General features: G+C 33.2%; 1 protein-coding gene across 6 annotated transcripts in view; it reads left to right on the forward strand.

The window, feature by feature from the left end:
- LOC117117061 (cytoskeleton-associated protein 5-like) overlaps positions 1-19,930 on the forward strand; it is a 60,394-nt gene extending 40,464 nt beyond the window's left edge. For 4 of the 6 annotated variants that reach the window (XM_033261246.1, XM_033261248.1, XM_033261249.1 and 1 more), the window contains 11 exons: positions 292-388; positions 581-757; positions 1,443-1,630; positions 2,771-2,846; positions 4,285-4,473; positions 4,700-4,834; positions 5,957-6,061; positions 9,405-9,594; positions 11,834-12,027; positions 14,868-14,903; positions 17,694-19,930. In XM_033261246.1, coding sequence (XP_033117137.1) covers positions 292-388; positions 581-757; positions 1,443-1,630; positions 2,771-2,846; positions 4,285-4,473; positions 4,700-4,834; positions 5,957-6,061; positions 9,405-9,594; positions 11,834-12,027; positions 14,868-14,903; positions 17,694-17,810 — 1,504 coding nt within the window. In that variant the 3' untranslated portion in view covers positions 17,811-19,930. Of the gene's footprint in view, positions 1-291; positions 389-580; positions 758-1,442; positions 1,631-2,770; positions 2,847-4,284; positions 4,474-4,699; positions 4,835-5,956; positions 6,062-6,256; positions 6,362-9,404; positions 9,595-11,833; positions 12,028-14,867; positions 14,904-17,693 lie in introns of those variants that run through there. The other 2 variants (XM_033261247.1, XM_033261251.1) reach the window with 2 other exon arrangements.
- The last annotated feature ends 7,207 nt before the right edge of the window (positions 19,931-27,137 follow it).

Consider the following 27,137-nt stretch of genomic DNA (forward strand, 5'->3'; position numbering starts at 1 on the left):
TCCACGGTTCAACGCATGGACAGTGGCTACTACCAGTTTAGGCAACTGAGCTAAGCTGCTCTTAAGAATTATTTTTGTGCAGGTCTTGCACACAAGCAGAATGTGTTGTGAATATCTGCACCATAGAGACACTCCTGTGCTTCTTGTTTAAATAGGTATACAGATTCTCAGCATCCATGTGCATACATAGAAAAAATCGCAAAACACCTCTCCTGTAGTTTACTTAGAAGCTGCCGTATATGCCTCTTATAGTGATCGATAATGGGTTTTGTGCTTTATTTTTCATTGTAGATTACAGAAACCAAGTTTGACTGTTGCTCAGCTAGATTTCATTATCTCACAGATTGCCAGTAATGACATTGCTATTAGTTTGCAGTCGTTAAAACAGGTATGGTTAATAAATAGTTTGCAAAATAGGTATAACGTATTGCCTTGATATGCTCTAACTTGTCATATTATTATTTACTATATAATTTCGCTACAACAGTGACTAGTGTACCTAGTGTTATGTTGGTATATAAAGGTACAATTTGTTGTTTGAACATCTCTACTAACGGTAATGGTTTTTTATTTTTCTTAGCTTGATGAGGCTTTACAGGATTCTGATCGCTCGAAGGTACTGACCGACCATATAGACCAGTTGGTAGTGACCACTTCTTTACAGCTAAGGATGGCCTTCAGTAAATACATGTCAGACGAGACCACATCAAAGGATGTGATCAGGATGTACAGGTGTCTGGTGGCGCTTCTCATGTCGGTAAGAAACTCATTTGTGCTGTGTAAACCCCTATAACTGATTGTAATGTAAATATTACATTTTTCAATATTTTTTTTTTTGTAATTATTAAAGTGGTTATGGGCAGTACCCCTGAAGACAACCCCTACTCTTATTTTGTATGTATGTATATATATTTGTATGTATACTGCATTGTTTAATGTGCGCATGGGCTATATTACACATAAGACCAATGGCTTAAACGTTTTATCCAAATGACTGTGTTATTGACACTTTAAAACTGTCCAACTGAAACACACTGATAGTAGCAGATAAAATGGAACTTTCTGCTTAGCCCTGTTGCTTGGATATTAGGCAGTTTTCACCACACGACTGTAATTTTGACGTTAATGGATGACGTGAAAATTTATTCATCTTGGTTGCGGAGTACATTAATTTCAGGGTTTTACGTGCTTGATGTACATTAGTTATGGGTTTGTGCATGCGTATTTTGATTTGTTCATAAAAGGGGCTTAGCTATCGCACTGCATTTGGGTACTAACGTTAAGGTTAACGTCCTGCAGCGAAAACAGTCTTCTGAATTAGGGGGTTATTATCCTTGGTGTGAATGTCACAAAAAATCATCCTATTCTAACCAAACTGCTTCCCATGTACTATGATCAATTCAGCAGAAACTAATATTGGTCTTTTTTTTTTTTCCACAAAGCTCTTTCAAAACAGGATGCTAGCAATGAAGGCATCAAAGGACGTTCTCTGTGATCTGGTGAATGGTCTGATAACGGTACTCATTGACAACCGACTGGAAGCATTTGACGATGGTCCACAGGTGATCCGGTCAATTAACATGCTGATGGTCAAGGTACTTGACCAAAGTGACCCTACCAATAGCATGTGGTAAATACATCTTACTATTTGCTCAACAAGTGTAAAAGTTTAATTTAAAAAAAAAAAAAATCCGTACATGAAGTTCAGATAACTAATATGTGAGAATCTGAAACTAATGATAATGGTATAATAATGATAATGATGTATTTTGAAACAAAATAGTCGTATGTAATAATATGTATTTTTAGTTTCTCCTTTATATTATATAAGTTTTGCAGCCTAGGCTGTCTCTATTTCATTTCAAGGATTCGATAGGAATTATTTCATGGTTTATTTCAGTTTTTTTTTTTATCTGAAGTCAGTACCAACTTGTTGCTGTCAAATATATCTAAATGGAAATTAGTTAAATAACATGTTTATTAAGTGGGTTTATTTATTGTAAAATTTGGCTCCAATTTAGAATATTACTTTATGTTTGCCCTGATATCTTTTCTGATGAATATAATACATAATGAATAAATATTAATCATGCATTATATTATTCATTTTCCTAAGCTTTCATATCCAAATGTTGGAAAATACTTCATTAAGCATAAGTCACAATTTACCGGGGTAGTTGATTTATGATGTTGATAATAATATGCTAATTACTGGTAGCAGATATTGTTGTACTCTCATTCATACTGTATGTTTTAAGGTAAGTTCTGTTCCCTTTACAGTGCCTTGTTGAAACTACTACAGGAGTATGTAGCCCCTATTTCATTTCAAGGATTCGATAGGAATTATTTCATGGTTTATTTCTGTTTTTTTTTTTTTATCTGAAGTCAGTACCAACTTGTTGGTGCCAAATATATCTAAATGGAAATTAGTTAAATAACATGTTTATTAAGTGGGTTTATTTGTTGTAAAATTTGGCTCCAATTTAGAATATTATTTGTGTCTGCCCTGATATCTTTTCTGATGAATATAATACATGATGAATATAATACATAATGAATAAATATTAATCATGCATTATATTATTCATTTTCCTAAGTTTGCATATCCATATGTTGGAAAATACTTCTTTAAGCATAAGTCACAATTTACCGGGGTAGTTGATTTCTGATGTTGATGATAATAATAATAATATGCTAATTACTGGTAGCAGATAATTTTGTACTCTCATTCATACTGTATGTTTTAAGGTAAGTTCTGTTCCCTTTACAGTGCCTTGTTGAAACTACTACAGGAGTATGTAGCCCATGAAAGCAGCTCACCAAAGTTTGTCCAACTTATCATGAAAGTAAGTCCCAGCATGCATTTGCAAATTCATTTATCATATAAATCAGTATAGCGCCCTCAATCATTGGTAGATTCCAGAGTTCAGATTTTCTATAAGCCAATGTGGCAAAGACAAGCCAAACCAGTCACTCGTCGCAAAAATCCATTTTTAAGTTACTAATTAATAATACAGGGTTAAACAGTAAAATGAGAGCTATAAAATGGTATATAAATTAATAAAATCCTATATTTACCTATGAAGTTACAAGCAACTGTTCAAAGGATAGTATTTGAGTTTATGATTTCGGGCATTTCTCAGGCAGAAACAATCACCAAATCATTCAAAATTGTTTTAACATTGAAAATGAGAAAAATAAAAATTAGAGCATAATGTATAGATGTATTAAGTTTAGTCTAGTGCAATAAAATAGATTTCAAAATGTTGACGTTCCAAAATGTGACTGGTTTGGCTTGTATTTGCCACAAATAGTTGATGTGGACTATGGCTTTATTTTCATTACAGCTATTTATTTTTCTATAGCAACAATCGACAGTTTTTATTGTTTTTTCAATATCATTTTTTATGGATGCTAGGCCTGGATTAGGTTAGGCTTGCTGTTGATCCTGATATTCCCCATAGGGGAATCCCCTTTCTGCAGAAATTGCTGTAGGGATGGGTATTTGTACCCTCGATTCTGAATTAAATGGCTTTTGTATGCTAATGGCAATAATGTATAATACCATACCAACATATGGATGTTAATCATATTGTTAGATTTTGAACGAATGTTTTTGATATGCTAATTATATTATGCTGTTTACTGCTATCATGAGTTTTGTCAATTTGATAGCATATGGACGATCAGTATAGAGCCTTTCTAAGCGAATGCCATGATTATAATAATGACTGGTTATTGTATGATAATAATTCTTTATATGTAGAAATATATGGTCATGATGTGATGACATCATAACCATATTTAGGCGTATCTTGTCTTGTCAAATATAACTTGATGGTTTTTAGAGGGATTTAATTCATTATAGCTAAATTATTGATTATTATGTAAATATATTTTCTGGATGTCTAACTTTGATATTTTTTAAATTGTTATCAATAGCTTGTATAGTAGATTACTGTCGTTATATGAGTTGTTGATATAAACTAATATTTCTGTGTATTCCGCTTGTGTCTTTAAGCAAGGCACTTTATTTGCATTGCTTCTCTCTACCTAGGAGTATGGGTACAGGGTGGGGTTACCTGCTTCTGTGCTGATTTCAGGAGCAACACATAAGCATATAGACTCAATGACTGGTGACACCACAGTTCATATCTGCAATATAAATAACCAAATAAATAAAAATGAATATTTTCATTCGGTTGGATATTTTGTTATAGTTATGCATTGAAATACATTTGGAATAAATTTGGTTGGGTTAATGAAATGCCTTTTTTTTTATAGTGTTTGTGGAGGATGGTTAGGTCCATGCCAGAGATCATCCACGATATTAATGTGGAACGTCTGTTACTGTCGCTGCATCTTTTCCTGAAGGCTTTCCCGAGTTCCGTGTGGAAAGAACGAACCAATGACACTCCACTTAGAACCATCAAAACGATATTGCACTCACTTGCCAAGATTCTTGGTTCAAAGGTGAAATATGTTTTTTATTTACAATAATGTTTGTGAGACCTACAATTTCACACATTCAAACTTTGTCTGTCAAACATTTTATTTATTTATTTTTTTTTTTATTAAACAAACCACCTTGCATTATAGTAGAATGTGAAAAACATCACACAGAAATAATAAAACCTACAAATATACCAAAAACTTTACTAAAACCCAATTCCACTGAATTTTATTCCATGCTTAACAGGTGTTAAGTTACCTTGTGTTAATCAATGATAAGAACTCCGAGGTTGAGCTGTACCTAAAGAAAATAGTGAGAAACAATCGCAAATCAGTCGGAGGAGACCACATAAATGGATCAGTCCAAGAAACAAGCAACTCGGTGAGTGTTGACAACTTTCTAAATGTTTTTGCAATTGCTAATATGTAACATTAATATTTTGTTTTATCCGTGTCCACACTAGTTTTGTGTGAAAAATAATATTAGACCTCAAATAGAAACTCTGGGCTTTTGTTATTGGACCCTTGGATGGGATTCTTTTTGAGATGGGCCTCTTTTAAAGATGGGTATCTTTTGAGATTAATTTTGCAAACTAAAGAGGGAGGTTTCTTTCCAAAATGAATGCTGTAAATTTTGTAATTTTCTACTATATAACATTTTTAAACTATTCTCATAGTTACCAACCATATTTTTAAAATTTTAACCATGCTGGTACAATAAAATAATATTGATACTAACACGAAATCATAACAATCAAAGATAATGTGATTGTGGGTACTATCTCATAACAAGCACATATTATCATGATTAAAAGTTAATGGGCTTCTTTTCGAGATTGCTTTGGCAAACTAAAGATGGAGGCTTCTTTTCGAGGTAGGCTTCTTGTCAAGGTTAAACCCATTGAACTTCTATTCGAGGTTTTACAGGATCTAATGTGTCCTTGTGTAATGACATATGGGCAAATTACAGATATAAGTTACATAAAAATTGATGTTATGAGCAGACCTTAAATTATTGGTTGGTATCCTTTATTAATTAAAGATGGAGGCCTAGTTCAGACTAGGTGGATAAACCCGGCTCAACTCACTAGGTGGCTTATCTCAAGCTGGGCTGTGTTCCTATAGTAACTAGGCCTGGCATGCCACCGTGTTTAACATTTCTAAGCCGGGCTTTAATCATTGCGGGGGATCTTGCATTGACTTCGGGTAACAAAATGACCAATCAGCATTCAATTACTTACGCTGTGAGCGAGCGTACATTTCGGAAGCAATGTTTTGAAACACGTTTGCTGGTTACGGTTCATTATTATGAAAATTCTCGCGCCTGGCTAATCCCGCTAGTCTGAACGCCTGCCAAAGTTAAGCTGGGCTTAGCATTAAGCCGGGCTTAACTCAAGCCTGGCTTATCTCCAAGTCTGAACGTAGCCTTAATATATTTTACATGAATACACTTATACTGTATCATGCTTATATACGTTTGTTTATTGTTTATATCCCTGTCCAGTCTTCTACCGGTAATGTAGCCTCTCCAAGAAGAGGGACAGCCCGAACAAACGACATACTAGCAGAAATATTCAAAAGAATTGGTTCCAAAGAAAACACAAGAGAGGTGTGTATATGACTAGAATTAATTTGTAAATAATTTAACGACTGATTTTTTTTTTAATACTGTTTCTCAAGCAAAATCTTCAACTAATCGTGTTTCATTTTAAAGAAATCATTAATTCGATATAAAATGCTTATGATTTTATTAGACCAGTTACATTTTTAAGAAAAACAAACCTCTTTGTATTCTTTGTTAAAGAATGCCAATAAGTTTAGTGATCAGGGTGAAGACCAGGTAACAATGTCATTAATTTATCTTTTACTTGTGCATCTCCAATTAAATTTGTGAAGTTTGTGGTGTACACAGTAACTAGTGCGCAGTGCACATATTTCGGCTTCAGTATATAGTGCACAACTGAGCGTGTCGGCCCCCAGAACGGAGATTACTCGCCTGTGATTGGTTGTTCCTGTAGCACTAATGGAGTCCTCCACAGGTTGCTTGGTGTCATCTTTGAGTTCGGTTTATTGTTTGTTTTTTTTGTGGGGAGGTGGTGCGGGCTTTTTGGGGGGGGGGGTTTTTTTTTTTTTTTTTTTTTTTTTTTTTGTTCAAATTTTCATTTCATTATATAAAAAATACAAAGCAGTTTATTCTCATGTTTCTGAACTAAATCAATTTTAATGGCATTTTTATATGGCTTTTGGTGTTTAAATATTTCAAAGTATTATTGCCTTGGGCAAATATTCAGTATAGGCTTAAGTACATTCATATCATCCTCCTGGGTAGAGAGACAGATACTCCTTCGCCCAACCACATAAGCTTATGGCCAGAACAAACTTCACGGTTAACCAGCCAAAATCATGGCTTATTTATCCATCTATGCATAGATTGCAATAAAAATGAGTTGGCATTATAAAAATTTGTTGAACCTATTCATATGCCTCCTGATTGTGTCTTTGGCCAAGCCACCTGACAGTCACCAGTCTCTCCACCCTGGATTGTAAGTGGGTACCTGGTAGCAAAGATTATTAAATTGCAAGAATTCCGACTTATTTTTTAAGCACGCAATGAAACATTTTGAAAAGTACTACCGTGAGATAGAGGGCGTCCTATTTACAAACGTTCTTTTGAAGGATACCCTCTATATTGTGGTAGCACTTTTTTTGAGATGGGATTCGTTCCAATGAAACCCCTGAAGTCGGACCTCTAGTAGTTCTATTCTCTTTGCTGGTAGGTTAAAAGGCACATCTGATTTTTACTGGCAGCAGTATTATGAGTATGTGTTCAAATAATTGGAATAATAATGTAAATCACAATGAGGCCTTGTGGGCATTATGCGCTACAGTACATAAAACTGGCATATATTAATAATGTAAAACAGGAAAATGAAAGAATTTATAAGAACATATATTATCTTCTACACTAACATGGCATCCTGGGTTGAGTATTACAATGTTTCTAATGTGGTGCATGAATGTATGGGCAAAATCTGGAATTGTGAACACTTTCTAAGTGTAAAATTAATATTATACATCATAAAAGTAAATATTACCAGAGTTTTATATATTCTGTGCATAAATACCAGGTTTCATAACTGGCGGGCTGGTAATTGATTTAAGAATGTTATTGTAGAAACTGTTAATTAATGATTGCATAATTGTTTCGGTCTGTTTTTCATAGGAAATCTATTTATTATTTTAAATAAGCATTTAATTAATATTTAAACATGTATAAAATTTTTAAGGTTTAATTAGCCTTTTACCATACTGTTTAGCTTACAAAACATTGTAAATGATTAGTTCTAAACATTTATTTTAAGTTTTATTTTGAAGCTTACATTGGAAATTTGCTTTGCTATTGTAGTCTCTTGTTAATGTTATGCTCATATTTGTTAATGTAAATCCTCCAGCTTTTAATCAGTCCTTTCTGTAATCCAGACCATATAGACATATCATGACTATATGCGGGCATCATGACCATATATAGGCATATCATGACTATACATGGGCATCATGACCATATATAGGCATATCATGACTATACATGGGCATCATGACCATATATAGGCATATCATGACTATACATGGGCATCATGACCATATATAAGGATATCATGACTATACATGGGCATCATGACCATATATAAGGATATCATGACTATATGTGGGCATCATGACCGTATATCAAATCAAATCAAATCAACATTTATTTCTTTCACAATATAACAATAAAAAATATATACATTTTTATGTATATACACTATTTTAGTTAATATAATTTAAATTGAATTTTTTTTATATAGGCATATCATGACTATATATGGGCATCATGACCATATATAGGCATATCATGACTATATGTGGGCATCATGACCGTATATAGGCATATCATGACTATACATGGGCATCATGACCATATATAGGCATATCATGACTATATGTGGGCATCATGACCATATATAGGCATATCATGACTATACATGGTCATCATGGCCATATATAGGCGTATGACTATATACGGGCATACACATTTTTTTTTTTGTCAAAGAAAATTTGAAAATGCTTATAGGCAGTGGATATTTAGCCGCTAGAATGCCTGTTTGACAACACAATGGTGATGGTTAGTACAGATGCACTTCAACCCTAATGTTAGGGATAAGCAAATTTGAGTTTTAACTAGCAAAATCCTTTTTTTTTTTTTTTTTCAAACATCTAGCTTTAGACAGTACAGACACTTTGTACTAAAATCAACATAGTTCTTTAATGTTGCTTCTGTTTTAGTAAGGTAGAGTTTTGATAATAACAGATTTAAATTTTGAGATGAACGAAAAATGTTAGTTTTCATTTGTGTGTCAAGTAGCTTTCTGATGTGTTTTTGGCTTGTGTAATAGTTCGCACATTTATGTTCAGTATAAGTGCTGAGCCTACAACATGTACTAGAAACCACATTGATGTGCTAAATAAGTTTACTATTTATAAAGTATTATAGTAAAAGTATATAATACTAACCCTTTTTTATATAGTTCTAAATTCACATATTATACAATAAGAATATGTATTGGACTCTGCTCATCATTATTAGTTTTTAATAATATTTATAATTATTACAGTAGAACTCCTTTTCAAACAACACCTTCGGGACTAAAAAAAAGTGTCCCCTTAATAGGGAGTGTCACCTGAATAGGGTAGGTCGTAGTGTTAAAAGATATGTTTTCGCTTATTTTGTGGCCAAAAAAGTGTCCCCTTAATATGGGTGTCTCCTGAATAGGGATTGGCCGTAGTGTTAAAAGATATACTTTCCCTTGTTTTGTTTGCCGAAAAAGTGTCCCTTTATTAGAGATATCTTGAAGAGGGGGCTCTACTATATTTTTATTGATGTTGGCATTATAAATATTTTCTCCTTTACATAGGGCTTAGCTGAGCTGTATGATTTCAAATGCAAATACCCCGACGTCGATATTGAGCCTTTCCTGAAGAAGACCTCACCCTTCTTCCAGAGCTACATAGAAAGAGGCTTAAAGAACATTGCCACAGAGCGCGAGAAGGCCCAGACCGAAAAGCAAAACAAAGGACGCAGTGTTGGAAGCACAGACAGTATAAGTAAGACATAAGAAATCACTACTTTAAAAGCAATCTCCAGGTTCACGCTATTTAGGTGTGTAGTGTAGGAGTATAAGAAGTTCCATCTGCATAGGCACACTAGTCAAAGATTCAGAGAATAATACTTTATAGAACATATTATTACCTTATTTGGAAACTAATTTCCTTTATTGATCATAGATTCTACAAGAGAACCCTCAGATCTACATCCCTCATGACCCTCTGTGTGCCCCTTAATGTTCATGGAGGCAATAGAAGAATTTTGAATTGAAAATGAAAATAAATCAATGAAACTGGGTGATGGTCATACAGGCCTCGAATTTTACCGCGGCCATTGCTAACAGTGCCCTCCCAGTTGGCCTTGGTGCTCCCCCCAGTTGGCCTTGGTGCCCCTAAAAATGAAGCACGACGACGGCCACTGCTTGCCTGCCCTTTTGAAACCTTGGCCTCGCTGCCCTCACGATGCTTAATATAGATTGTTTGACACGTAAAATAAATCTAAGTAAGAACGTTTAAATCTTGAAAGAAAACACGAAAGCCAAAAACGTAGGTCGTCTAAGCTAGCCTAGGCCTAGGCTATTTGCGCATGCATCTTACTCTAGCGGTTATTGCAATGCTGTATATATAAACATGGGCTCATTCGACTGGTTCATTTCGTTGGAACAAATTTTCGTTGAGTATTATTTTCATTCGACTGGTTCGTTTAAAATAGACTTCGTTGACAACGAAAATTAACGTAAACCAGAGTGCGTAATCAGCGTTAAGAGAAACATGGCCGATTGGTGATTTTTTATTAACAACATTTGCGTTAATATAACTTAGATTAAATTTCATAAAAATAAACATTATAATATTTACCCACATGGAGTCAAACAATTATTGTAGGCAAACAGAATAAAAAAAAATGGATGAAAATATTGTTTTTTACGAAAAACCCATACTACCACAAGTTGAAGTGAAGAACGACCAGTCGAATACGGCCTTTGTATAGTTGTAAACATGTGCTTGCTGCACAGCTAACTTTGGGCGATCTTACGTCATCGCAGCTTTCGCAGCCAGTTTAGAGTTGTGGCTTCCTCTCCGATCATGACGGACTGAGCAACAACACAAAGATATCGAACTTCTTGAAATTTGACTATTCTGTACGATCGCCGACCGCCGCAGTATATTCCAACATTGAATCGATAATTAATAGTTAATACTCTAAACAAAGTCATATTACCATTGACAACTATGGCTGGGCTAGGCCTAGCTTGGCTTGGTCTAGGCCTAGCTTGCCTAGCCTGGCTACGACTCAAGGCACTCGCGAGAAATTAGTACTGCTAAATCAAATTTTGCCTTGGGTGCCCTTTTATACTTGAAATTTTTGCCTTGGTGCCTTTCAATTTGGCCTTGATGCCTTTCAAAATCATGTCATACCGGAGGCCATTTGGCCTTGCCCATAAAATCCCCAATTTTGAGGCCTGGTCATATAAAAAAAAAATAAGAGAGAGTATGCAGAATTTTATGTTGCTCAAGCCCTACTCAACATCTCAAAAGTCTGGGGTTTGGTTTTTATATTGTAAAAATATATATTTACCAAGAAGGAGCTGAAAATACTTTCATGTTTCAGAAGGCTATTTTCAAGCTTTAAAATGATAAATTTGATAACAGGATTTCTGCCCTCTGATATATATTTAATCCTGCAAAATGCACTGGAAGAAACTGGTTGAAAAATAGTATCCTAAATTCACAAATAATAATAGTTTATATTGCACAAATTCCATTAGAATATTTATATGTTCAAATGTGCATTGCAATATAATACAGTAGACAATAATATAAGTTTACAATATAAAAGAGAAAGTGAAAATTCTGGTCAGCTAAAATTCAACAGCATATTAAAATTCAATCAAATTGCATCACAATAAAAGTTAAACAATAAAGTTCAAATTGGCAAGAACATCACACGCATGTTAAAATTCGCATTAATCAGATCGGCAACAAGATTTTAAAATTATCTATTAAAAGCAATAATAAAAAGTTGTGTTTTTAAAAGATTTTCAAAAATATCAACTCTAATTGCTTTCCTGATCTCAGTCGGCAGAGCATTCCTCAGTTTAGAGAAGCATATTCAAAAGCATGGTCACCTAAAGTGGCTAGTGCACTCTAGGATAGTCACTGTGATCTGGCATCACAATTTGTTTTTGGAGCCTTAAGATATCATAATATTGTCATAATATAATTTTGTTGCTTGAAGGTTCGGTAGATTCAGTAGGCAATCTTTCAGCTGGACAAGACGTGTCAACATCACAGCTACGCGACCGCCTCAAAGTACTGCGTGCACGTTGCGGCTTGGACAATGGAAGTGAGGCAGTACAGGATCCTGTGCCAGTTAAGTCGAGCAGCCGACCTGAACTAGTAACATCATCCTCTATAGAGTCCGACTCTGGAGTAAGTAGAACTTTTTTGTGGAATAATGTGAGGGGCAGGGGAAATGTCTGTGGGTAGCTGTTAGGTTATTTTTTATGCTGTTCAAAACTCTCTTTGGTTTATTTTAGTCTTATTTTTTTATAAATGTAATTTATTCTATTATTATAATTACCAACCACCACTTGATAAAAGTTGCTTTTTCAATTACAAATAGCTTTTAATTTTATTAATCATGTCCACACTATTATAAAAAAGATGCTATTTGTATTTTTTTTTTTTTTTTTTTTTTTTTTTTTATTTATTTTTTCTCAAGCAATTTTTGGTTTTTTTTTTTGGTTTTTGTTTTTGTAATCTTAAAAGAATAATAATACTGCACTATTAAAATAACATAAGCATGTTTGTTGTTGAAGATAAAAAATACAGTTATTGGAAGTAGTTTTCTAGGTAGTAGTGTGGTTGATTAAAGTTTAGACTTGATTAAAGTTTAGACAGTAATTCAATACTGTGAGGATGAACAATTAGAGTTAATGAACAGACGCTTACTGTAGGCAACACATTATCTGCTCTGCTATTAAGAGAATAATTAATGCATTGCATCAGGACATTGCTTTTAAACCTATCAGGTATCCACTGATACTCTGGTAAACATATCGATGAAGTGCTTTGTCCAAAAACACAAGTAAGTGAGCATCCTCAGATTCGAACCACAACATATTTATTGGAAGCCCAAAACCTCTGTTCCACATGGTTAATAATGCAACATATGTGATGATTATAAATTGCTGAAATTTGCTGGTAGATTTGTAAACATTTGTAAATAAAGGGGGTTTATTTCTGATTTTTTAGTGTCTGTGAGCACTGTTTTTCAACTCAAATTTAAAACTTTCAGGAATTGTTACTTATGCCAGGATTTACCCGGACTTATGACTAATTTCTTCCATCATTAGTAACATTAATCCAACACCTATATAATGCACAGTCTATTTATTACCCATTCCAAATTAGAGGTAATTAATAATTCTTGAGTACTCAACAACTTGGCATTCAAACTTGACAGCACCCACTCCTCGCTGCAAAGAGACAATAAAATGCCTTACAAGGTTAAGCTGGTTTTCCACTAGGCGAGTTTATTTGCGCGAATCGAAAGCATCGTTCATGCGCATTCGCATTGACATTTCTATCGGAGTGTTCGTTTCAGTGAAATTTGTAGTTTGAACTGTTTCTACTTTTTGCAAAGTGAAAAATGTTTGCAACCAATCAGAGCTCAGGAACCGAACCGACGCCTTCGATTCGTGCGAATAAATTTGCCTTGTGGAAAACTGGCTTTAGTTCACACTAGAGGCTAGCTGTTAGCACCTGTGTGAGAACGGCCAATCAGTTAGCGCTAACCGTTTCTGGATAAGCTAACTGTTAGCGAGTGTTATCAAGTTGAGCACGTTTCTATCATTAACCAGTCACCAGTTTCCTATTACCCAATGACCCTGTGAACATCTTCTTGATATCTGGATCAGGAATTTTCTTGTGGTGAACGCAAGAGTGAGCCCGTATGTTATTTATCTGGATCCTGTTATTAACGTTAGCTGGTTTGTGTGAATGTAGCCCAAAAGTTCCCAATAGTGCCATATGTTTGATAATATTCTACAACATCTTAGGTGGCTCGTTCAGTTTTTGAAAGTGACTATCAAATATAGCTTCTGTCAGGAACATCAAAATGATGCAATTATTTCTTTCAAAAAGTGAAAAACTATGCTTTCCATGGCTTTTAATTTTAACCAAGACAATATTTTAATTTTAATTCTTAATATGCAACATGTATAATGATGGTGTTACATGGGTATGGTATTGTAAGATTGTGATTCAATTCCAATTCAGTTTAAAGGACTTCACTTTTAAATCAGTGGCAGTGAAAAATGTGTTATTGTGCATCCGAAATATCCTAATACTAAACATAAAATTTTTAAAACTAAATGTTAAACAGTAGGCCTACTAGAAAATCTTAAATCTTTAAACAATTAAAAATTAATACAGTATAGTAAAAAAAGGTTTGAAATTAAATAAAAATCACAATGCCAGTTCAAATGCAGATTTACGAACCTGTCTTTATCAAAAGTGGTACAAAAAATATTAATTAAAACACATTAAATACTGCAATCCTTAAAAGGTCTAGATATTTTTTTTCTGGACTTGTTGAGGTGGTAATTTAGTTTTCTTTTATGGAACATTCAATTAATTGTTTACAGTGAAAATCAAAAAGGTTATTAACTTTGTTATTAGGAAAACATTAGATAAATCATCAAGTAAGAAGTAGCATTTACACTCATTAGACCCATCATAAAATACATTCCAATAGGATGATAATCGCCATGTTTCAAGATCATTTATCACATGTATGTTTTTTTTTAACAGGGATTTAGTTTATGGTGTGTGGGGCCACCCAGCCTTGAAGTTTTCCACCCAGTCTAAAGCTAATTTCATGGCCCTCCACCCACCCTTATTAACCCACTTTTCCATCCTTAAAATCCACTCTTATTGACTAATGTTATCACACATCCACCCTTAAAATGTCTATCACCCATTCTCAGTTTTCTGCAGCTACAACCCTGTTAAATGATTGACAATCAAAAAGGAAATGGTCTTCAATTGAATTTACATTCACAGATTTTGCACAATCTAGTATAAAAGTGGCGAGATAATCAGCCATTCGGCTCTAGTTGTGTGTTTTCAAGAAATCTCCCCCATTAACCATACTGAGGTTCTATCCATTTTCCTTTTTCTTTTTAATTCAACTTTATTTTCTTTCAATCCTAGTCTTTTTCAAATTAAATTTATGATTTGCTTTTTGTATGTTATTCGTTTACAAGCATAATGCTATGCCGCATTTGTATCAGCCACAAAGGGTAAGAAAATAGAATATTTTGTCCAAAAGCCTTTTGATTTTGTTATTTTGTTCTCCCGCATAAGAATTTAACCATCTACTGTATCTCATTATCTATTTTTGCTTTGAACTCTATTGCCTGTTTTATGCTTGATACTTCATAATGATTGTTAATAAGATCTGATTGATCAAGTTTAAGCAATGATAATTAATATATGAGGAAGACAGTGAACTCTGCAGAAATATCAACACTTTTTTTTTTTTTTTTTAACCCTGTACAAGAACCCCTTTGATAATTATTGGAATATGTTTGTTTGGTAAATTGCCAAAATATTGATTTCCTGTGTTGAAATCACTCATATAAATGCTTGATTGATAAAGCTTGTTCCAGACATATTGTTTGTGCTTAAATTGTTAAATCTGACAGATAAAAATTTCATAGTTCATATCTGGCTTAGCCTTTATTCATAGCATCACATACTGTAGTTTTCAACCCAGACACATACTGCATCGGCCAATCGTCAGCAAATGAATCCTTCATTAACCTGAGTGAGCGTCTGATGTAGTATTATGCTGTATGGATTTCAGCAGCAGTTGTAATAGCAAATCATTGTTAAAAAACAGTCCCAGTGTACAAAATTTGGCTCAGGTGCACTTAAAAAAAAACCATTATGTATTTTGAGATGAGTAGGGGGCTACACCAGTGTACTGGTCCATTCAGCCCCAGTTGTAGACAGACAAGAATAGCTAAGTACCGGTTTACTCGGCAGCTCAGACACTAAGAGACCCCTTAGCGGAGAAGCAATTTTCTGTACAAGCTAGTCCACACCTCAAGCATTTTGAGACTTCAGTATAAAGCGCTTCATAAATCTCTATCCAAAAATTAATGAAATTGACATTACTGATTTTCCTCAACTGCAGTCTTGTTGATATTGTTCGCAGAGTACGCTGTCACACTCTTATCTAATTGAAGTTTCTGTAAGCACCATGTTAATATACTTATGTACCTCATCTTATTCTGATATAAATATAGGGAGAGTGTGAAATAATAAAATATAATAATAATAATAATAATTATAATGAAATATTACTTTTTTTCAGCCACAATGAATCTTATAAAACCTTTATGAGAGAATGCTGTTAACTTTATTTATATATACATTTTTTTTTTAAATTTTATTTTCTCCTTCATTTTCTGAATCATGTATATTGCCCTTTTCTTCAAATGCATTTTAGTTTTTTTGCTCTCTTATAGAATCTAGTTTTTTTTGCCTTGTAGTTTTTGTTGCAACTACTTTATTTTTAAATTTTATTTTCTATTTTTCTACTTCAATCAATGTGTTTGCATTGCTAATATTAATATTATTTAATGCTATTATAGTTATTATTGTTATTATTATTATTGCTATTATTATTTTTTTAAATATTAAGTTGTTGCTTTATGATCATCAACATCAACATTATTTATTTGCTATTTTTAAAGACTTTATTTTTATTATTTTACTGTCGCTACAATCTTCTGTTGGTTTATCATTTGCGGTTTACAACTAATGAAATTTTACAGGACCATAGAAATTATGATTATATATTTACATATATTAAACATTTTAATTACAACAGTTGGTAAATTGCAAGATTTTCACATATATACGTTGTTTTACATCGGAAACATTGGGAATGTCAGCGTGCTATAAGTGTGCGACTGAATAATTTGAATTTATCACATTTGGGACAATCATATGCATTATCTACCGTAGCTTTTGTTTTGTTAACACATTTAATTTTGTTAATTGATTGTTTCTTTGTGATACATATTACGCATCAAGCAGCTGATTTTCCAGTTGCAAACAATTTTTTTAATACTATTCTGAGGCAAACAACATATCTTCATCGAAGATACCTTTGTTTTTCCCCGTAATCTCTCGGTTACGTTGTTTTACCAATGAAAATAATTATAATTAAAGTTTCATGCTTTAAGGATTAGTGTTGCTATCTCCAAAACGACTCATTGTTGAGACCTGAAATTTTTTAATGGTAAATACTAATATTTTGGACTGCAAGGTTTTTCCACTCTTTGTTTATTCATTACTATCTAATTTAATTATTTTGCCTGAAACCTGGCATGCTTAATTTTTGTTAACACATTTAATTTTCTTAATTGATTGTTTCTTATTTAAATCTAGCTTTTAATTTTCAACCTACATTTTAGGTCATTCAATTGACCGCTTTGAGAAGAAAATTCTGTATTAAATGTTTCTGTAATCTGGGGTGAATGCAAGGGTAGGGGGAGAGGGGGTGCAGGTGGTGCAATTGCACCATCTAAGTTGTATTAAGAAAAATAATTGTATTTTATTTTTGATATGAACGTTGCACCGGGAAGGTCCAAGATTTTTAAAGTATGAGGGTGCAGTTTCTGGGCATCTAGAAACTCAAAATTGTTTGCACCTCAGCCCCAACCCTTGTGGGCCTGAGTTGGTGTGGACACCGATTACCACCAAATTCTGCATCCGCTCCAGGTAATTGACTGAAAAATTTAGAGAATTGTAAGTTTTTCAGTTATAATTAAACTTAAATTTACTTTCTAGTGCGGAAATATGTTAATGCTTCAATTATTAAAAATTGGTGTGTTCATATTTTAAATAATTTTATTTATTACAGAACAAGACTTTTTGTCGTAACTGTTGTTCAATTGATGAAACCAAGTCTCATTTAAGAGGCAAAATTTAATATTTGGCAAAGAGTGTAATTTATTATAGAAATACAGTAATATATATTTCTGTTGATTAATATTTTGGATGTTGTTTCTCCATAGATAACGCTCGGATCAAGTACCTCCTCTGCCCCAACCCCAGCCCAGGTACCAGACACCAATGTTGACGAACTTAGAAAACGTCTGGAACGAATAAAGAAAGGAGGAAGTATGAAGTGAGCCCGGTTTGTTACTATACAGCTAAGAGTCGGATAATGGCATAGCGGAAATGTGCTTTGCTTTCCAATCTTGTGGTGTTTGTTCGATCCATGATTACAAAATTCATTATGTGGATAATAAAATATGAGAATTAGAATGCTGTTGAAAAATATTTAATCAAGGAATGGACTTGCTTGATGCTTGTATACACTATTGCATTAAAAAAGAAATGCTGATTGTACATAAGAGTGTATTGTTGATGAGCATGTGGTGTATCATAAACAGCAGGGTGCCCGAAGGACTCTTGAGGATAATAGAATTTTTGCCTCAAACGTAAAAAATGTAATTTTTTTTGTGACCTGCCAATTTTAGCTCAATTCTAGGCCATTGGAGCTATAGTTTGTATGTATAATTTAAATGTTTAAAGAGGTGTTCCTCCTTCAAATCGGCTATCCTGTTGAAGAATTTATTACTCTACAATTTATATCTTTAGCGCATCATGGATAAAAGGAAAATGTCATTTAAGATGAGAAAGATTGTTTAACAGATGTGTGGAAAAGACAGTTTTGATACAATAGAGATATTTTGATGTAAGAATGTACAATGCAGAATTGAATGGTTTGCTTCAGATACTAGCATAATGCTATTTCTATTTGTTGAGAAAAAAAGAAAAAGCATATAAAATTAACTTGCAATTGAAATTGCCTTGAATATTTAAAGCAGTGTTTATAAAAAGAAATCTCATGAATATATAAAACTGTTACAAAAATCTCATTAATGTTTAAAACATATTAACACAAGAAATGCCATCATAGAAATCTATACAACGTTCGTGTGAATATTCATGTTATTCATAAATTCCTATAAATATTCATAAAACTGGTCATGAATATTCAACAGTTTTTATATCAGGTAATGAGTGATAATATTAGTGTTTTTATGCAATGAATACCCATGACAGTTGTTTATAATTTATCTACTTAGATAATGGTTATTTATTCGCATTCAGTTGCCATATATCACTCTAAATCTATCCACACATATAAATTTTGTTACAAATAAATGTGATATTCCCATATTTGGGTATATTATGGCATCATGCCCATGTATGGGAACATCACAAAATTTGTCGCATAAAATTTGATAGCGTGGACTGAGCGTTAAGCTGCCTAGAAAAATAAAATATGCAGTAAACAGTTTTATTTTTTACTTCATTATTGCGATCTTTTGATTTGCGCTGCGACATGAATCTCAAATGAATTAACTCATCTCTAACCATCTTGCATTCTCTGCTCAACGTAAAATCAGGCCAAACTGCGTTCTACAATTAAAGACGACAAGAACTCAACATTGTCGCATGTGCGGATGCATCATGCAATCAAAGCGCCCTTATTAGACTCGTGAATTACTGTTGTGAACTGAATGACAAATGTGGTGACAAGTGCTTCTCATTATTATCTTAAATGTCTTTCACTTACATAAAATTTTTGTTCGCAGTTTTTATATCAACAATCCATTGTGTATATATAGAGTTTAGCATTTCTAACATTACATCTAAAAGGCCAAGGTTAAAGGTCATATATGTTGACATGACCTTTACATTAACCAATCAGATTGATGCATATTTATAGTGATTTAAATTATAAATCCTTAAATTGTAAATTTACATTATGACAGTTCATAAGATAATTATGTAACTATTGGTTACCCCTCCCACTAAAATATAATAGCACTGGGGTGTTAATATCAAAAGATGACTATTTCTATTATGCATTGATGTGAAAAGAAACTGAGGCAGGAATGCATACTATTGCATGCTTATGCGATGAAAAATAAACTTGCTGAAAATGTGATTGTATTTTTATCTGGTTGTTTGTAGCTCTGGTGTTTTTGTTAGCTGTGCCTGCTCACATGATCCAGTAACAATCATCGTATCTTTCATTTGCGTGTTTTCAATTGATCTCTTCAAAGAGCGCTAATGTGCAACAATTACTAAAATAGTTAGAATATTTTCTTCATATCTTGGGGGAAATTACTACAATAAATACCGTCCTGTGTCTATCCCTTCAACCATATCAAAAACATTCAGTAGGGCCTACCTACGTTACAAACTTCTGTTGCTTATTAATCCTTGGCAAACATGTAGTCATGAATAAAAACAATATGGGTTTTAAAAATTTAGACCACCCTCATTAAAGATTGTTGAAATAAATAAATAACTACTTTTCTGTCATCCCATATTAACAAATGTCTATTATCTTTATTATTCTAATTAGAGACTAAAGCTACAGAAGGCCATTGAAATCCTGGTCTCAAAAATTAATTTAATTTGAGGGAGACCTGTACAGTATTGGCATTTGATGCTATTGGTCGTTCAGGCATACAATACTTAATTAATTAACTGGATATTAAAGTATATTTGGAAGAAAGCAATGCACAGCAGGAAAAGGCAATATATACAGTACCTGTTAACGTGGTCCTCTTGCCAAGATATTCACTTAAAACCAACACATTCACAAATTATTACATAATTATTTTATGTACTGAATGATGAACAATATGGACTCGCACCTATTAAACTTTTTACTGATGGTAACAATCACAGTTCAACAGAGTCAACAATTTGACATTATAATTTAATGTAGCTTGGAGGGTTCTTTTTGGCATTGTTGATCTTGTTCTAACACATGTACATTTCAAACCTTTTTCATAGTGTATAAATTTTGATATTTTATATTAAATCATAGTGCTTTGGTTTTTGATTTTGTCATTCAGTTAGGGTAGAGATCTCATAAATACATTACTACCTATTACAGTTAATGTATTTGACAGATGATTGAAGCAAGGTCAAAATAAAACACATGCATTAACAATATCTCTGATTTCAATACAAAGTCATAATACAGTACATTAAGGAAACTTCTGTAATTGGCTTCAGTGTTGTACATATGTTGTACAGTACAATGTATATTACTTTTTACAGTATATTTTGAAGGTTGAAAAAAGGAAAGAGAACCACTTGTGTTGCCAAGAATGTGGTTCGTCTGTCCAGAAACATAAACTAGAGCACACTCCGAGAGTATACCACTGCTAACATCATAACCAAGACCATGAATTCGTTTTCAGTAGGCCTACCGTATTCGCGTACGTGAATAACCGCCCGGGCGCTTAAAATATTTTTTGCACTTTTTGAGGAGCGCTTATGGAAATACAGTAGATGAAAATCGTGAGTGTTCTTATGAGAACTTATTAAATTCTAAGAGGTAACTTTTTGAATGAAAAACAATATAGGGCCCATAAAGACATCGGGAAACAGAAAATTACGAATGGTGGTGTGGTGGAAAAGATAATCGTCCAGAGAACATGGCTCGTCATGACATTAGACATAAGTTAATTAAGAAACCTGTAGTGAACATTTCACTTCCACAGGTCACACTATCAATAATCTTAGAGTTACTGTAGTTAAGAAGGGTAATTTTAAGAACAATCTAGATAGGGAAATTTGTGAACAGAAAATAATTAAGCAACTTGACTGTGTAAACTATGGCTTTCTTGCCCACTACAGGGAATGATTTAATTGTTATGTTAATACATCCATTGTTTTTATTACTTGCCTTTTGTTTTAGACCTTTTATATTCGATTGCATGTTTGCTCCTCTTATCATTCACCTGAAGAAGTGTACTGTGTACACGAAAGCTTGTGACAATACATATTTCAACTAGTCTATAAAGTGCTACCGTTTTCTTATTGTTTGATTACTGTTAAGAGTACGGCTCACCATATTATTTATGACAAGAATGCTGTGAGTATTTACATAAAAGCATAGCACATGAACTTGGTGGTGGTGGTGGTGGTGGTTAGCCTGTTGGCCTGTTAAAGGTTTGTCGGAAAAGGAGTAGGAAAAATACGGTACTGTCTGTCCAGCTCTCATCTGTCCCAGAGAAATATCCTCATTTTGATATTGACCTAAAAAGAAAATAATTCCACTCCCAGAATTGATTGATTGGACTAATTGACTTCTATTAAAAAAAATTTTAAAATCATATTATTGAGGGGGGCGTTTATTCAAACGGGGCGCTTAAGGAAATTTTCACGGTTATTCGAGAGGGGCGCTAATTCAAACGTACTCGCGCGAATAATCTTTTTAGATATTCAGTCTGGAGCGTAAGTACTTTGAATGACCCCCAAATTCATACCCGAATCTGAATAGTCACCAGTATTAAATAGTGTCTACTTGTAACTTGGTTAACTCTTCAAAAACAAAAACTGGAAAATTTGAATACCCGTAACTACAACATTAATCATCTGAAAATCCATGCAAGCATAGGCCTACTACATTTAAACATAACTTATTAAGTGGAATAAGAATAAACCATTATAGTTAATATTACATAATCATGAATTTATTGTGTGTTGGAATGTTGTTTACTCTGTCCTACACCTCTTGAAGCCAATTGAGTATAGCTTATTCAGTCACAAAACCTACTGTTACCACCATCTCTTGTAGGCATCTGGCCGTATATGGACATTTTCAGTTGCAATTCACTGAAATTGTTCTGAGTGATCATCGTTGGTTGCACAATGGTCGTACAAGGTTACTTTTTAAGATACTGTACTGTGGCTACGTCTCGCTGTCACTTACTGAAAACTTTCAGTTGGATTCTGCTATAGTATATGAGTGTGAATGCTTTGAGAGATAGAACCCCTCCTTTGGGACACCCATATTCAGGGGACACCCCCTAATTCCTACTACATTTAAACAACTTATTAAGTGGAATAAGAATAAACCATTATAGTTAATATTACCGTCCAACCATGCAATCATGAATTTATTGTGTGTGTTGGAATGTTAGACCTATAGGTTAATCAACCTCTTGCCAATTGAGTATAGCTTATTCAGTAAAACCTACTGTTACCACCATCTCTTGTAGGCATTACATCTGGCCGTATATGGACATTTTCAGTTGCAATTCACTGAAATTATTCTGAGTGATCATCGTTGGTTGCACAATGGTTGTACAAGGTTACTTTTAAGATACTGTGGCTACGCCTCGCTGCCATTTACTGAAAACTTTCAATTGGATTCTGCTATAGTATGTGAGTGTGAATGCTTTGAGAGATAGAACCCCTCCTTTAGGACACCCATATTCAGGGGACATCCCTAATTAGGGACACTTTTCCGTGAAAGAGGAGAAATATCGTTTAACACTACGGCCAACCCTGTTAAGCTGGAGACCCCCATTAAGTGGACGAGAACATTTTCTGAGTGTGCCAAATTGTCAAATATTCCCGGTAGGTATTAAGAGGACTTTTTTTTCTGTGTCACAACAGCTACAATAGTCTCAAATAATAACAATTTTTTAACATATACAACTATTTTATTTTAATTTAATATTAACCCTGTCAACCCTGTTAAGCTGGAGACCCCCATTAAATGGACGAGAACATTTTCTGAGTGTGCCAAATTGTCAAATATCCCCAGTAGGTATTAAAAGGACTTTTTTTCTGTGTCACAACAGCTACAATAGTCTCAAATAATAACAATTTTTTAACATACACAACTATTTTATTTTAATTTAATATTAAAAATTAAATGTATTTACATTTCAAATTATTGCTGTATAGTACCGTACTTCTAATTCTACTGTAACTGATTCTTATATGTCAATAAAAATAAAATTATAAAGAATATATGTCAACATTGTATGAAAATATGCCAAAAACCTTTAAGGGGACAATTTCAAGTTTTTGGTTAGTGTTCCCTGAATAGGGTTACCCCTATTCAGGGGACACCCCTATTGAAGGTACACTTTTTTAGTTCCGAAAATCCCTATAGGGGTTCTACTGTATTACCATGTCTAGAAAGAACATTGATATTGTAACCTATTGCGGCCTATCGAGATTTATTTTACAAACACGCTACTGTATTTAATTTTTATATTATTTGTCAGTGATAGATACTATAGAGCAATCTTAATAGGCGGCCTGCGGGCCGAATTGGCCTGTGTATAGCCAATAAATCTGGGACGTGTAAAACAATTTATTTAAACATGCACAACTAATAAAAATAAATAAATAATTTGAATAATTTTTGCCATTTATATGTCACTGAAGACAAAAACTCAACTCCTTATTGAAAAAAAAAATATATAGGCCTATTAATCATAAGTCAAAAGAACAGAAAGCTTGTTATTTTTTATGTATTTGGTCATAAATTTTTAAGTGTTTCTATAATTAATTTTAAATAATTATTTAAAAATAAGAGAGTTTGTTTTTGTATTATTTTCAACGTTATCCACAGAAAAATATCTGTACTTGTGAGAAACGGGTTGTCCTTGTTATCAAATTTTTTTATTGACCTTTAATTGTTGATTTTCTATAAATGTATTATTATGAAATGTAAAAAAAAAATGCGTAACCCCTGGGCATGTTCACTAACAACATTTAATGAGCAATCACGAGTGTAAACATGGCTTCATTGTTTAGAAGAGGAACATGTGCAAGTTTGTACGCAAGCTTGTAAAAAACACCGAGTTTTTGAGTAGGCGAAACCCAATGAGATCTAAAAAAATTGTTAAACAAACGCCAAAGATTAAGTTTGTTCCCTGGCTATTTTCCACACGTCTTCCCCGGTATTTTTCTTCTAATTTTTTTCTACTGATATCTTTGTTGATTTTTAAAATCAGTTTAAGCTCATTATATTTTATAAGACAGAACATATTATTTGTTTTTATTTTTGCTTTTTCTTTGTTTTCTCTATATAATAAATTAAATGTTGTATTTCGTTACACGGTTACACCATAAAGGTGTGCCGATAATACAAAAACGTTATCCAATCAATTGATTGATTGACTTCTTGATGCATTCGCAATGCTGATGAAGCCTAAAGAACACATTGTAGAATTATTTTAAACATTTTGCATCCGGGTTCACATACGCAAATAGGAAAGAAAAAAAAAGAAAAAAAAGCAGGCATTTTCTATAACATAGTTCTCTTTGGCTGTGAATATCACACCATTTCCTAGTCGTTCTATATATATCCATATTTGCCTGCATTAGTTAACTCCGGCAAGGAGCGGCAATATGATATCTCTTAAGGAGCGACAGGAAGAAGGACGCGATTAATTTCTACAGTACTTTTACGCTCAGTGCTCATTAGCTAGAGATTCTCTTCTACGATTATTATTACCTTCAATTCAATTCAATTCAACTTTATTGTCAAACACAGTGAGAACATGGTTTGAAATTCATCTTGTTTGTTCACAGTTAAAATGTAAGTTAAAACAAGACACAAAAGATAAAATCACAGAAAAAAAACAGAGGAAACAGCAAAAATTTAAAAACAATAAAAGTCTGTTAAAAGATTAAAATGGCTAAAAATGCTAAAAACATTAAAAAGGGGTTAAAATTGGTTAAACATTCTGTAAAAAAAATCAGCTTTGGCAAAGGCAAGCAGATTGGGGTATAAAGCATAGGCCTATCTTTTCCACATTTTATTAAATTGTCTCATAGCGCCTGGGAGAAATGATTTACAAATTATATTTGTCCGCATCCTTGGATATAACATACGTCCAGTCCTGATGAAGGCGAGGTACTGATTAAGAGGGTGATTAACATCTGATATAATTACTTCCATTTTTTTACACATTGCACTGTTAACACAATCTTCTATATTCTTACTGTTTTCAGTCCCTATAATTCTGTCAGCTGTTCTACTAATTCTTACTACTTTTTTCATGTTCTGTTTATCAAGGCTGTAAAACCAGACTATTGCACTAAAAGTTAGAATTGATAAAATGACTGATTCATATAGAGTACCATAATCTTATTACATACATGAAATTTCTTCAAAACGTCTTAGACTAGGAAGTACAGCCTCTGATTGCATTTACTGGTAGGCCCTAATGTGCTTTGTATTATCTTTCCAGTCAAGCTTATCATCAATAATTGTACCAAGATATTTATGGTGTTTAGCAATTTCAACCTTATCATGTATAATAGTCAGGTCATCATGTGTCTTGTTGCCTTTTCTAAAATTAACGATAATCTCCTTTGTATTTTTAACATTTAACTTCACATAATTATCTTGGCACCATGTTGAAAAGCGATCGACATTCTCAAGATATACCTGAGTGTCATTATCCTTCACAAGGCCAACTAGGCAAGTGTCATCTGCATATTTAACAGTAAAAATTTGTTTATTTGTACATTTAAAATCGTTAGTATATAAAGAGAAAAGAAAAGGAGATGAAACACAGCCCTGGGGAGCTCCAGTATTGCACGTACGTATATCAGAGTTAATGTTAAACAGACAAATCTCCCTATCCTTTAAAAAAGTTGTTGATCCATAAAATAAGAGATGGGTTAATACCTAAAATATTCATCTTCTCCATTAAAATATGAGGTTTAATTGTATTAAAAGCTGAGGAAAAATCTAATAATAAAACTCTAGCATATGCATCAGCACTCTCTAGATGAACAAGAATTATATGCAATAGGGTAGTAATGGCATCTTCTACACCTCTCTTAGGACGGTAAGCAAATTGATATGGATCTGCTTTATCATTGATTTCATTAAGGATCTCCCATTTAACTAGTTTTTCAAAGCATTTCATAGGCACGGCAGTAAGAGCAATAGGTCTGTAATCATTTAGCATTCTAGGGTTACTAATTTTGGCCAGTGGATGGATTAATAAGCGTTTCCATAATGCAGGTACCTCATGAGAATTGAGTGTCCAGTTGTATAAACAAGAAAAAAACATGTGCCAATTGCTCATTGCATTCCTTTAAAACTTTTCCACTGACACCATATGGACCTCTAGATTTTCTAGGGTTAATTGTTTAAAACACACGCTAACATTGTGTTAATCATTGCTAGCTTTACATCTGTCATGCTATCTCTAATATTATTTTCAATTTGATATCTAATGTCACTAAAATCATGATCATTATCAAATCGCAGGTAGAATTAATAAGATCAGTAGCCATTTTTTTAAATCATAATCTGTTTTAACACTATTTACACATTTTTGGTCATAACCTGTCATTATTCGCATACACATCTTGCTTGGTATTTCCAGACTTGAACTTTTCTTCTACCTTAACGCTACATTCATTTCAAATTCTCTGTTACGGTTGGTAGCATAACAGGCCTATTTCATTAAATATATATTTTATTTAAATAATGTTAATTAACTTGTTTAACTATCAGTAATAATTATCAATATTTGGCCAGCCTTGGTAGAGGATAATCATCTTTATTTTTACAGTGCAAATCAATATCCATTAAAAATCATAGGCGCAAATACATAGAAAAAAATTTATAGGAAGTGTTATTTTGCAAACAT

Source organism: Anneissia japonica, unplaced genomic scaffold, assembly GCF_011630105.1.
Source record: "Anneissia japonica isolate Jap-2015-1 unplaced genomic scaffold, ASM1163010v1 scaffold288094_len592898_cov174, whole genome shotgun sequence".
NCBI classification, from domain to species: Eukaryota; Metazoa; Echinodermata; class Crinoidea; order Comatulida; family Comatulidae; genus Anneissia; species Anneissia japonica.